General features: G+C 36.5%; 1 protein-coding gene across 23 annotated transcripts in view; it reads right to left on the minus strand.

Annotated features, from left to right (window-relative positions):
• The window catches only part of DMD (dystrophin), a 1135802-nt gene that overhangs the window by 109536 nt on the left and 1011305 nt on the right, over nucleotides 1-14961 (minus strand). For all 23 annotated transcript variants that reach the window (XM_072937290.1, XM_041719931.2, XM_041719926.2 and 20 more), the window contains one exon: nucleotides 6131-6191. In XM_072937290.1, coding sequence (XP_072793391.1) covers nucleotides 6131-6191 — 61 coding nt within the window. The remainder of the gene's footprint in view (nucleotides 1-6130; nucleotides 6192-14961) is intronic.

The following is a 14961-nucleotide window of genomic DNA, read 5'->3' on the forward strand; positions in this document are numbered from 1 at the left end:
TAAGGAGCTTTACTCTCCACTTAACCATGAGCAATGTCCCATCAGGAGGACCAGGTGCTGTGCAGGCACCCAAGCAAGCTGCTCTCCACCCTCCACAACAGGCACTCTGTTTATGGAGGGAAAGAACATGGTTTTCCTCACTCACTGCCCCAAATCAGAGGCTACAGCTCTGCCCTCATCTCCCACACCAACTAGGATACACTAAAATTGCTGCTGAGTACTTATAATTCATTTAAAAACAAATTAAATCCCCTTCAGCTGCTCCTCATGTGAGGGCAGTAACTCCCTGCTGACAGATGGTAATGAGGAGCAGACCCACGACATCTTCTTTGAGTGTTCTCACTCAGTCAGCAGGAACACATCTGTTTATAACCTCTGCTTTCATTACAAAGGTAGTTAAAGGCTCAAGATTTCTCATTTATTTACACTCTGAGTTTAAATTTTAGTGACAAGTTTTGGAACCAAGGCTTCACAACCCCACAAATCATAAAGAAAATCTCTGTGCTTGGACAAACCTCTAAGAAATATCATTTAGGTTTTTATGCCAGACAGCATGAGAATTTACATCACATAAAGGCAAAGGAAAAGTATTGTACTTTTTCTTTCCTTCACAATAGTTTCAATTTTGCTATGTAGAGTTCAGAAATTAAAGACAGGAAAAAAACATAATAACTATGCTTTTAAGATGTGAAAATAATACTTTTTTTAATATTTGGTAGATAGGTTTACTGTCAGCCTTACACATGGCTTTCATAGCTTGCTCACAGCTTCACTCACTACATATACATAATCATACATTGTTTATTTATGTTCTCCATGTCTCTCTCTGCTCCGCCTGGCAGATATTTCCTACTTCCTTTTGTGCCTTGTACTTATCTACATTCTGCAGAAGAAACAATTAACCCGAGTGATTTTCTCAGAACAGCATCTCTTCACTTTTTATCTTAGCAGAATTTAATTCAGATACATTAATTTATCCTGCCTCTAAGTTGAACAAAAGTAAGAGAATCATGGCTTTAATCTGTTTGCTTTTACAATGAAAACTCGGGGGTCTAAGATGTGTTGAAATTCTGCATGGTTAAACAACAATTGAAAGGGAGATTAAAAAATAAGAAAAACAAAGAAGTATGTTTATAGAAACTGGACTGCAAGATCTCCAGTGTGACACAGGAAAAGAACGAAGGATCTAAAACTACCAAAAATGTATGTCACAAGCTGATACATTAAATGCAAATAAAATATTCTCATAGGAAACTACAATGTGGAAGAGACTGAGCAAGTGGAGATGCCTTGTCCTTGGAGTTAGCTCACTGCATAGCTAATTTATAGATAGAGGCTCACATGGATCTTCTCAAGGACTCAAAGCTGTGCCCCTGAGAATCCAGCTTTGTCCTCAGCAGGACAAAGTTCAGTGAACTGCTATAATCTGTATAAGAAAATAAGCTTGGCTGGGAAATAACTTGGAAAGTTTCCTTTGTGGGAAGCACTGAGATGAAAGACTACTGTATTTTTGCAGAAGCATTTTAAATCTTTCAAAAGAATGGGCACAGCAAGAGGGTATGAAGACAGACACTATTAACTGGCAAGCTAGATACACAGAGGAAGAATAATGTCAAAGATTAGTACAAATATAGAAGTCACACCTCCTAGATTTCAACACACTCACGATGGCAAGACTGTTTTTTTAGAGAGAATGTATGTTGCAGACTTCAATCCCACTCCTCTTTAATCCGAGGCAACAGAGATCTCCTAACACTGAGTAATGGACAAGTTTGCAGAGGATAAGAGACACACAAGAGAGATGGAAACATGGTTCAGAGCAGAGCTGCTTAATGTCCCCTTGTGCCCTGGGAGGACAGACACTGCAGAGGGATTGGATCCTGCAGCATGACCAAATACTTCTTCTGGTGCTGAAAAATTGGAAGTAGACACTTGATTTTGTTACTTGTCACTGCTTTGGAGCAGCTCCTCTATCTGTGTGATTGGAAGATAAGAATATGCATGTGCATGCATGCACACCTGAGATCCCTTTCATCAGGGGGTGAGCTGTGCTAAAATGTGATCTAACCTGAATTACAATGTAAAAATCTGCAACCTCTCTACCTTTATTATCTGCCTTTTTTAGAATTTGAGACTTTTTTTTAAAAAAATCTTTAGACACATATTCAGTAGTCTTTGAGGTGTGCATTTCTTCCATTTGCTTTTCAGGTTTCTAATGTACAGTAATTGCCTGTTTTGTCTTCTAAAAGCTTAAATTTAGAAATTTTAATGAATACCTAAAACATTAATAAAGAGTACAGACATGCCTGTGCCTGCTTCTTACTTTCCATTTTCCAGGTTGCACTGCAGCAAGAGCAGGATCAAGGTCTTCAAAGAACAGGGCTGATTAAACTGAAAACTATATTTTTATAGTCCTCTCCTTCTGTAATCTAATGAAACCTTTACATTCTGTACTAGACACAAGGAATATAAAAAGAGAAAAAAGATCAAAATAAAAAGGGTTGGATAGAATGTGTTTTCAAGCAATTTTACATGTTTTACCCCAGAGGCAAAGCAGAGGGTTTTTTAACTCAGTAGCACCTCATGGTCTGAGCAAGTGCTCAGTGCCCTGGCAGCCATGTCCACCTGCAGCTTGGGATACTTCTGCTGTCCTGGAACACAAAAACTAGATTTCCTCAGTTTGCTGGGGAAGAGAAAGTTGGGGCTGAATTCTGGTCTAGCCTGTGATCTCCATAGGGAGGGAAGCACATGAAAGGGTGGAGGGAAATGCAGCAGCTGATGCAAGGCCATTGAAAGGCAATTTTCATGAGGCTGACACTAGGCCAAGAAAGCATCCAATGCCAAACACCAGGAACAGCTGAAGCAGGTTGTACACTGTTGATAATTATATTGTCCATGGCAATGTTGCCTACCCAAATACAATTTGAAAGAAAAAAAAGCCCAAAAACAACTGGTGTGAGTAAGCTCAAGATGGAATTATTGAAACTTTAGAAGCAACTAGTTGTTACAGATTAATAAACTGTATACAAATGAAATTTTAACCAGGAAAATCACAGGTCTTGAAGATACCTAACCATAAATAAACATTGGTGATGATGACTGAGCATGAAGTACTGCCTGATTTACAGATTATTGAGTGCAATATCATCACAAATGGGAAAGTGATGAGATAAAACACTTAGGCATCAAAGGAAAAACAGATAAAATGAAAACCAGTAAAGTGTGTAGCAAATCTGGTTGATGAAGAGGGTTAACACCAATATTCTACATTGATGACAGAAAGAAAATTATGTAAACATGAAGAGAATGCTATTGTATCTTCTTAGCCTTCATGAAGTTCTTTTAGAGAATTAACAACTAATAGAAAAGTAATGACTGAAAGACTAAAAAAAGTGTGTTTATTTTAAAAACCAAAAAGGTACAGAAAACAAATTTTTTGTTTGCAAATATGAAATATGAGTGATGAGAATGAATGATAAAGAAATGACTGAGGATAGCTGGAGAAAGCAATAGATTATCAGCTCAGTAAGATCCATCAAAACTTGACCCCTTTGTTTTACATCTCAAGGACAGCAAGTTTTTCTATAAAATATGTGGCTAAATTAAAACTTTAATTAAACTAGTAATGTATGACAGATGTACTTGACCCCTTAAACAAACTATCAGTAATTTGGTACAGGCTTCAAAGCAAGTAAAGACCTGAGCTGTATCCAGGCCAAGAACTCCTCTAGAAACTCCCAAAGGGGCAGAGTGACCCAGAGAGCATCGATGCACACGAGCTTGGAACACGGATTGTGTGAGTCATGCATGCATTGCAGGTGGCTTTTCCAAGGGTCTTTTATCAAAGAACAGAGAAGGCTGTGGCTACAAGGAGGTTCACACATACCCTTCCTCCTGTATTAAGTTGACTGCAAGCCAACCACTTTATCCCATGGCTTTGATAGCCTCAGGGAGCTCTCCCTGCTGGGCAGCGTGGCTGACCGCCCTTTGCCCTGGGACAACTCTCATGGTTATTCCTTGAGGCAGAGACCTTTCTACAAACAACCAGTCTTTGGATGAGTCCAATTCCAATTCTCTAAACTGCAACTGGACTGCACAGCAGTGACTCTCCCCTGGAAATGGAACTCCTCTCAAGGATAGAGATTCTTCACCTGAGACTAAGAAATCTTTCCTTGCCCAAGGTAGAGAGACCCCTTACTTATGGATCCTTGGTAAGTGGCTGGTAGCATGCTGAATAAACATTAATGAAATCCATGTAGTTAATTCCTTTAGACATAGACCATTGTCCAAGTCGGAAACTAAGTCTGGACCTAGCCACAGCTAACCTCCATCAGGATTTTAGAAAGAAAGAGGGTCTGCTCTGAAACTCATGACCCATTGGGAGAATCTACCTTATCCTGTGGCACTTTGGTCAATATGTAAATCATTTGAAATAGATTTGACCTTGATTTTCCTTTGTATAATGTAGCAACTAAGAGAGGAAACCTTGCTGTTGAACTTTAGTGAGATGCACTTTTATAAATTCATATTAAACCCATGCTTATTAATACCTCTGACAGAGATTCTTCAGCCAATCTGAATCACTCATTTATGACAAACTAGTCTAGCTGGCAGGATACTAAATCAGGATCCATGGCATAATGCTACAGTTGTTTATGGCTATTGGAATGGTTTTCATAGTGAAAAAAATATATTCCATTGAATTTGTAAATGGCCTAGAACAGAAGAGTAAAAGGTAGGAAGGAGTAAGCAAAGCCAGTTACCCCTGGCTGCTGGGTGTGAGTGGCACAGACAGAGGTGCCAAGCACAGCATGGAGTGCATTCTGTGCCTACTTTAAGAATTGCCAATCTCCCCTCCCCATAATGGCAAGTCATGCCATGTGAAAGAGAAAAGGAGGATCTTTACCTTCATGTTAGTGCCATAAACTGAGACTTACATGCCAGAGAACTGACTTGCTTCCCAGCCTGTCTCTGGTAGACTGCCCCTCCTTCTTGATAGAGCTTTCCAGTTTCTTTGTGACTGTTCCATTATTCATAGCCAAATGCTAACATCAGAAAACTTACAAGATTAATGCAAGAGTAAACAAGCTTAGCCAGGTATAACTGAACCTCTGAACTGCACTAGAGTTTCCTTCATGCATAACTCAAATATGTCTAAGGCTGCTGTGGAAGCTCACCCTGCTGTGAAAGTTGCAACTGAAGTGCCACTGCAAGACCCCTCTCTATCCAAATGGCTTTGGTGACACTAGTTGAGCTTGCAAAGCGTTTAGGGAGTATAAAGAGGAGCCATGAAAATAGGTGCATTAAACAACATCCTTGTCTGTTACTTGCACTACAGTGTTTATAGCTGGCATTGCATAACCTCTTTGCTTCAGAAGTAGGATTAGTTCAAAGCACATTTTACAGAAGAAAAAATGTATTAAACCATCTTTTTTGTTGTTGTTGTGTGGTGGCTTTGTTTAGGGCGTGAGAAGCAGGTATTTCTGAATTCTGATTTTTTAAAAAATGTTCTTCTCATTTGTTGTGCACACACATCTTTTAAAGCATCTAGCTTAATTTAGGAGCTAAACTCCAAAAGATTAGGCTTTAGGAACTTAAGTTACAAGTTGCCCCTTGTAATTTCTCAGCTATGGACTTTACCAAGTAGTGTCCCTAAAGGAATTCATAGTACTGAGTATGTGCATTTAAAACCATTATAAATTATTAAAAATATTAATTAATTACATTATTATGAACCATTAAAAAATATAGGGTTAAGAAGCCCCTAATGTATCACATTTACAACTCCAATTCAGAATGTTGGGGGTTTGTTTGGTTTTGCAAAACCTGCCACGCATACACACACAGAGAGCAACAGCACAATTTAAATTATAATCCAGGTACCTCAAAACTTGACTTCATTTGCAGGTGATTTATAGCAGCATAAACCCAAACAACTTACAAATCAGGGCATCCTACTGTGTTTTTAGATAACAAGCACACTTCTGTGAAATATATTGCAGGTTTTGTTCCTTTTTGTCCTTCCCATTTAGACACTATAGGAGCAGTTCACAATCATTTAAGAAAATTACTAACTCTCCTCTTAAATAACAAATGAAAATAGCTGGAATGAATTGCTCTGTATACTCACTTGATATAATACGGCACTTTGTTTGGTGAGATTGCCCTCTCCCAGGGGCCTTGGACAGAAGCTGTTAACAACAAAAAAACAGACAAACAAATAAATAAATAACTGCACACATACATACAAACATACCTAGAAGAGAAACGTGGAGGTCAAACAGGAGAGACAACGTTAATCTCTAGAATTACAATTTTACACTCAGCCACGTTGATACAGGTCTGTTTGCTCAGTTGCCCGTGAAGGCAGGAAGGATTAACCTGCTGTTCTGAAACTTCTGTCCTAATCTGAGAGAGAAATTGAACTCATTCAGCTGCTCAGATAAATACAAAAACTCCTTGAAAGCTAAGCTCACAGAACAGATATGAAGCAGAGGAAGCAACATATCTTTCTGGTGTGTTCTCTTGTAGGATTCCTCCTGCTAAGGTGCTTGACTGGGTTTTCTTCCATTTCTTTCTTTGTGTGGTCAGCACTTCCCATCCTTCTAAGAACAGAATTAAGCACTTGTTTACATTTTATGTTGAGTGAAATTACACTTAAAGACTATCTAAGCATTTTGTTTGTTGTTATTATCTTGCTGACTTGTTCTAAATGGTGGAAATTTTTACTTTTACTTCTCCACATTAATAATTGTGTTTTACTGTCTTCCAGTAACATCAAATAATGGAGAAAATGACAGTATGATCAGAACAAATACAGAGGAAATAACTTTGCTCACTCTTGGCTATCATGGTGTTATATGTCAACAGCAGCTTACAAGACAATGAAAATATTTTGTAAAAGAAGGGTTTTATAAAAGAAGTTTTTTATAAAACTCATTTGACAAAAGAATTATACAGAGGCAGTGATAATTTACAGTTTCGGCCATAATCAGGGAGATAATTTTTTTATTAGGAGTTTCTTATCTGTCAAACAAATTAGAACCAAGAATTTTCATTCTTTAATACAATGATTAGAACAGAAAACCTATGAAAAGTAATCTAACGGAGAATTTAAAAAGCCCTGTTTCACCCAGTATAACCCTTCTTTTTAGTGACCCCTGCTGTTCACGAAGTAAAAGCAACTGTTACCAAAACAACTAGGAATTAGCTTCTTGACCATTTGGCTCTATTTTCTTTCCCTCTGTTACTCAAAATAGATACTTAAAAAATGCCATTCCCAACCTGCTTTATCAAAATCAACAAATCACAATCCATGCAAATAATAACTACCAATATACATATTTCATCTATTTTGGTAGAATGAAGTATAGTTTCTCTCTCTTGCCCACATATTGGAGTATGGACAAGAGTTTGAGAAAGGAGATGAAATGTGTTTTTCAAATGGCTGTATAAGGAAATCTCACTGCTTTTGCACATGAATTGTAAAGAAGGGTTGGAGAGAGACTAGGGATTCCACCAAGGGGACACAAATCAGCCATGGGAGAAACTGGTGCCATTATAGATGGTCTGAAGAGGAGAAGGAAGAGCTGATGGGAGCCAGGATACAGGCTGGGGAGAGGGTGATTGAATTTCATATAAATTTTGGACAATGCTAAGAAGTAGCGAAGGGAAGGAATATGTTTGGAAGAATAATAGGATGCTTAGGGTTGGAAGGGACCTTTAAGATTATCTAGTTTCAATTTGGGAATCTCCTATTAGACCAGGTTAATCAGAGCCCCATCCATAATGGGGAGCCCACAACCTCTCTGGACAACCTGCCAGTGCCTCACCACTCTTGCAGTAAAGAATTCCTTCCTAACACCGTATCTCAACCTATCTTCCTTCATTTTAAGGTTGTTTCCCTTTGTCCTATCACTACATGCCCTTGTGAAAAGCCTCTCTCTATAAATATGATAATCCTGTTTCAGATTGCTGGTGGCCAAGGAGTTCCAAAAATTCTGCCTCAGCATCTCTGCACATTCTGCTGTTGTCTTCAACCCCCAGCCAGCCATTTGTAGATAAGCTGAGTGTCATTGCTTTCCTATTACTTACATTTACACAGATTCATGTTCTTAAAATAAGAAAAGTAAATTTCAAAGGTATGAAGCATACCTTTGAGAGAATCAGTAACTCTCAAAATGTGCAAGAAACAGAATTTTAATTGGTGTTGGATCTCTTGGAAAACTAGAACACTGCACTGGCATTGAAATCTGAAGCATGACCCATGAACACAGGAGCAAAAAACCATATGCACTTTCAAATAAAAATACTCAAATATACACCTAATTTATATATGATCAAATAATCCTTCTTGGGCCAGGCACTGCCCTTTGGTTCTGTGTTTGTAGACTTCATGGCTAAAGAGATGGAGGTCAAGGCTGTTGTCCATTGAGCTGCTCCTCCTGGTAGCACAAGCTGCAGCTGCTCAGTTTCTGTGCTCTGCTATAGCCTCAAAGGATGTAAAGATACAATCTGTTATGTGATTTGTAGAAATGTAAAAAGTATCAAAAATAGAATATCATGTAATGTTTTGAAGTTAAAAATTTCAAAATAACTATTAACACCATTTTCAGGTTCATACAAAATTCTTAACTATGATGCTTAAATATTCTTTCTACTTGTAAGAAGAAAAAATGGTGTAATTATAATTTTGCTGACTGATCCAATATTCTCCATTCTGGATGGAAGTAGGAAACAAAAGCCAAGGAGTTAGAGAGAGATCACTGTTCCATTTTACACTATCAGTTACTATGTGATTTCTTTACATTCACTGATTCTAACCTAATGTGTGCTAATATGTGGTCCATGAACCAGTTCTAAAATGCTTACTCAGTGACAATTGTAGAGTTCTTACCCGCGGCAAATGGCATTGTCTGAGAAATAATTCAAATCAGATTACACTAAATTATCATTTTTGAAAACAAAATACCCGTCAGTATTAACTAAAAATTGACCTTGTTACATATTTCTCACCCGAGAAATCATTAATATTCCTAATGGGAATGCTACCAAATTACAGTTGTTCCACTTTAAGATTTGTTTTTAATTCAATAGCTAAAGGACAGAATAGAATGCTGCATATTTTTCAGAAGATGTATTTCATGTGTTGCTTCTGAATTAATCTGGGTAAGAGCTTTGCAGTCATAACTTATTATCACAGAATCTTACATATGATAGTGTTCTTGATCCATTAGAAGAGGAACAAATACTTTTGCTTTCATGAGAGCTCAGTGCTATAGGAATAACAAACAATTCTGTGATATTCTGCATAATTGGATTTAGTATTCCTTCAAGAGGTTGCTGTGAAGCTGTCTATAATACACTTCGGGTTTCCTGGATGATTCTAACCTTGCATAAATTTGAGTTGACAAAAAGTGCAGATTTTTTACAGCTATACACAAAGAATAATCATTTCATTTTTGGCAGAAGCCCAGAAGCTGAGACCAGTGTTTCTTATCTATCTTTGATTATCAGTACAAGTTTACTGTCCATTACAAAACTAGTACAGGTAAATGGTTAAGTCCAGCTAAATGTCTTGCTAGCAAAGACTTTTTAAATATATATGCTGTAGTATCCCTGTGTGCTACAGCACTCGAGAAGCAGACATTTCCTGTTTGCTGAGAGTAATTCCAAAGTGTTTCATTGCTCAGGCTTGCACAGTGTAAGAACCCATTACCATACACCCAGCTACTTTCAATGATGTTGTGACTGCAATTAAATACCACAACGAAATATAGGGCATTTTAAGAGTGAATTTAAATTTCCTGCACTTTATTTGCATTGACATACATTTTAATGGTTACCTAATTTTTGAGTTTTACTTCTTTCTGTAGGTGTTCTAAGAGCTGAGACTTGTTTTGCCTGTGAACACAGTTCTTAATGGTAAGCCAACATTCTTACTTGTAGGTGGAATGTATAGTGAAATGGTGGCATGCTGGCTCTGAACTTCAGTACTGTTTTAATCTTTGCAGGGATCTGAATGAAATATTAAACAGGATGATAGTAGTTGATACTACAAAAATAATATTATAAATATTTCACTTTAGCACTGCAAACATAATGAAAAATACATCCATGTTTACCAATGATAAATTATTTCTCCTCAAAGAGTAAATTCAGTATGTCCACAATTAAAGGTTACTTTCAGTGGTCCTTATTTAAATAGTCAGCACAGATGCTTAGTCACCATATGAGTGTACTTTTTCTAAATTAAAAAAAAAATATTTTGACTTAATTTTCACTAAGGGGTTTTGGACAGAAACCACAAAGAAGCATCGTGTAATGTTCACAGACTGTTACATACATCCTGTAAACTATTCTTTTCTCACTTTGTTAGAAAGTTATTGTATTATATATTCCTTTCAGCATCATGGTAGTTAAAGATGAGCTCATTTTTACATTCCCATTATCTTGATTAGTGGCCATAGTGTCTGTACCTCAGCAAGGTGTTGAATTATGTTCATATTTCATATTTAATGATAATAATTCTCTGATTCAGCCTGGAAACTCTACCTGCATGACCTGTGTGACTTACACTGTTCTTACCTAGCATTGTCATCATTATTACCTTAATACAAACATAGTGATAATAAACTGTTTATTAATTCACATAAAGTTTGTTTTGATGCCAATTATTTTCACTGCAGCAAAGTATGAATTTGGTGACTTCAGATAAAGGCAGGGAGGGAGAAAAAAATGATGATATTATCTTTACATCGGGAAAAGATTCCTATATATGTAAGCTACCTTAACTTTTGAAAGAGGATTCATTGAGTACTACATTTTGATTATTTTCAGATAACACATTACAAATGAGAAAATACTGCTCTCCAGAGACTATAAGGAGGTAATGCTTTTCCTTCTTAGAGAATATGCTAAAGCAATATTTCCCCACCATAATCAGTGCATGATGCAAGCTGGCAGGATGCAACCTCCAAAATGTGTATCTTCATGGCAGTGACACAATAGAAGTGTTTGCATAACCTGCAAACTCTTTGAGATCCTTTGCAACTAATGTCACTAAATACCTGTAAAAGATCTTTGCTTTTTTCAGCAAAGATTTAGATTGATTTCTAAATTATGTGAATTTTTTATTGTTCAAGGTAAGACTAGACGAACAATCAGACCATGTTGTGTAGCACTGAGGTCTAATATTGCATGAGGTAGCTGAGAAACTGATGTCAGAATATATTGACCACTCAGCTGAGAAGCTACAAGGCAAAAACATCAATCCAAACCTGCCTTTTGTAGGGTCTACATGGCTTGGGGTCTATTCTCCAAGCCCCAGCTGCCCATGGGGATGGATTCATGGGTATTTTGGAAATAGAGAGCCCCTTCCCAGCTTGGATTCTGCCCTTTTTAAGTCCGCCCTGGAACATCATCAGCAAGGTCTGTCACTGTAGCACAAATGCAGACATTTACCAAATGCACCACATTTAGAGCACGTCTAACCAGAGAAGTCACCTTCAATGATTAAAAATCTCTAAGAAGAAATTTTTAGTCATTAAAAAGTTCAACAAAGTGATCAGAGTCAGTTATGACAGTCATTTTAGAAGAGTTAAAAGAGGCTTTTCCATCCTGCATTTCCTGCTGGAATATTTATGGCCAACCTCAGATGTATCACCTGCAGCTTAGGGACAACATTATATGCACACCTTTAATCATGAACAGAGTTTTTGGAAGTATCCAAGTGCCATTTTGTATTGTGAAATATAAAATCCTTCTAATGCTCATTTTCTTAAATGCCACACGACTGTAAAATGGCAAAAATACAAGAATCTACTTGTTTAATAGCAGAACACTGAGCAAAGAAATAAGAAAAGTTTATAATGGCCCACATACCCCAAGATACAGGTACTTCACTTTGCTAACTTCTGTTGCACTCTTATGCTTTTAAAAATGGAGTCTCTAAAACTGGCTAATGAAATGAGTTTATAAAATGACCTAATCAAATTGGTGGTGATTTTTGGCAAGTTAAATTAGATAAATAGAAAAATAAATATTTGGTAAATATTCCATGTCTTACATAACAGAACAGAAAAATTCTGATATACATATATAGAATATCCCTGTTGTATCCTAGTCATGAAGCTTGACAACAAAGGGATGTCCTAAACTGAGCACAACATACAACCCATGACAACATGGGAATGTTGTTAAATTCATCTGAATTAAACTTGGCAGGGTGAAAAAAATTTAGGGGGGAAGAATCGGTCTTAGCAACATACTAATTCAGAGAGTGGACAAAAGTATAATAGACAATAAATAGGCATATTTTGAACCTTATTAAGAGCAAAAAATAGTATTTGTTTACTTGTAAATTATGTAGCATTATAGAATATAGAATATTCCACCACCCAAGGATAAATTACATAAATTAATTAGGCTGCTATAAAAAAAGTAAGATAGCATATCTCCTACTCACTCCGTTCAAAAAATCCCTCTCTTCTTTAAAATAAATATTATATAGCATCTTTAAAGAGATAACATATTAAAGCCAAGAGCACAAGAGAGACAGAATTATCATTTGGATTATTTTCAACTCAATTTTAAAATATTTTTTATTGGAAACTTTTTTTTTCCCCAAACACAAAATATTAATTACAAGGAAAAATTTATTGCTTCTGGGTGAAGAGAGGGGGGAGAACATCATCATTTGAAAATTGACTTTACAATTTTTTTCAGAAATTTGCATCCCAATGTATTGTATAGATAGGATCACTTAGCATAAAAATGCAGAAAAGAGAAAAATATAAATATAAAACTTGAATTCAAGAAATAATATTTAACTGCAATAAAAAAAGTTATTTAAGATTTATAGAGAGATTTTTGTGGTTTTCCTGAGAATAATGCATAATGAAGAAAATGAAAGCTCACTGTAAAATTAATTCTACTAACTTTATTCCAAAAGTAACCATAAAGAAAATCTCTGAAAATATGATAATGTTTTCCTACTCTTAAAGACCTCTAGCAGTCAGGCCAAAACAACCACTATCAAAAGCTGTAGCTATGGCCATGATATTCTAAACAATGGAGAAATTGACTGAAGGCATTTTCTCTTAACTTTAAACCTGATTTACACATCACACAAGTCTTGAGGTTGAATTGGTACCCAGTGTTCCTAGAAATTCACCATAATAATCACAATGGCAAGACCTGTGAAGCGTATTTGGTTTTGTTGCTACTTGGCTACTTTTTTCTTTTTCAGAAGCACATGTATTTCTTTTACATTTATACTGAAGTAGAAAAACAGTTTTCTAGCAATCAGGATCCTCTAGCTAATATGACCATATTTAAATGCTTATAACATATGAGTACTTTTTAATAAATATATTTAAATACAATAATAAAATCCCTTTGCTTTCAGAGTGTTCTCAGAGTTAGGCCAGTTTGTTTGTGTCCACTTATCCTGTGTCTTTGTTCTTCTACCAGGTGATATTTTCTATTAAAAACATTTCCTGTTATATCTAAAAATATTAAATCACTTTTCCAAAAGACATGGATGGATGGTTGGACATGGTCTTCAGTGTTTGCTTGTTAAAAATATATCTGAAAGACAATATGATATAATGTATGTAGTGACAAATAAGTGAGAAAGATACAGTTGCTTGCACTGGAAAATAATCTATCAGATGGATGGGTAGAGTGTCCTAAGAGCCATAGAGCCCTCTCATTTTTAGATTTGGATGTCTCAAATAGCAGGACTCACCCTTTTAAAGACATCTGCCTGTGCAAGAAAGCTCTTCCCTAGTCTTTGCTTTGCATAATAATCTGAGCACTCAGACAGAAGGTGGGAGAAGTGAGTACTTGACTTCTCTCCAAACTGAAGGAATTCAGAGCCACATCTCCAGTTTCTCAGGAGAGTGGCCTAAATAACTGAAGGAAAACACAAAGGCACAGAAATAAGAAGAAAAAAGACTCAGATCTGAACCTGAATAGCTCTGAGTTTATCCTGAGAAGGAAAGACCTAGGATGGTCCAAACCAATTGCCATATTTTTTATTTTTAAGCAACAATTATCTGCTATAAAATGCAGCAGATGCACTCTGATCACTTACAACACAAACTGGTGGCTCCAACATTTGTCATCTTTCTGTTTCTGAATGAAAGCTGCTAAGGCTGCCTCATCCTGTGTTGAATTAAGTGCTGCTCTTACTTACAAGTTCAAAACCGAAAGGCACAGTGAGGTATCCTGTTAGGTATCTACAGGTCCTAGCACAAATTTAGGTATGAGGATTTAACAGTCTGGTACTGACATATGCTAAAGCTCATAGCCTGGGAAATATGAATCACTAAATTTTAGCTATGGGAATATCAGCCTTTTAGCTTTGCAAACCTAAATGTTCTTTCTGTTCCTTGTATTCCCAGTTTTTTTCATGTTGATGAAAGTCCATGTTGTCTGTTGAAAACCACTGGAATATTCCAGTCATAATCTTAAGTAATTGCCAGTTGTAGCATGAGCACTGTTCCATGCAGTCACTTCACTGACATGCTATACTTACTAAAGATGGCTCATACCGGGGCTGCACAGTAAATTACAAGGTTTGCTCATGGTTTTAAAAGATGTAACACCTATTTTTCAGCAATCACCAGCAATGCACATGAATGAACAATCACCAGCAATGCACATTAAGAAGTATGAGTGATTGCTGAATAGCACTGCAAATGATATTAGAAACAATCTGACATCAATGCTACCATCAACTTCATCTCAAAAAGAGTAATAACTATTGTGACATACATAGGTGGGTCTTCCAACAAGAGACAATGAATCTCATTTTTTGTAAGAGGCAGAATCACAGAGAAAAATAAAGGTGAAATCAAAACAGTAAAATTATTCCAGAGGAGTCACTGAAAACTTTGGAGATGTCATTGTGTTTAAAATTTGCAGATATTCTTTTTCACACCTCAGTTACTGTAT

This window comes from Taeniopygia guttata, chromosome 1 (assembly GCF_048771995.1).
Source record: "Taeniopygia guttata chromosome 1, bTaeGut7.mat, whole genome shotgun sequence".
NCBI lineage: Eukaryota > Metazoa > Chordata > Aves > Passeriformes > Estrildidae > Taeniopygia > Taeniopygia guttata.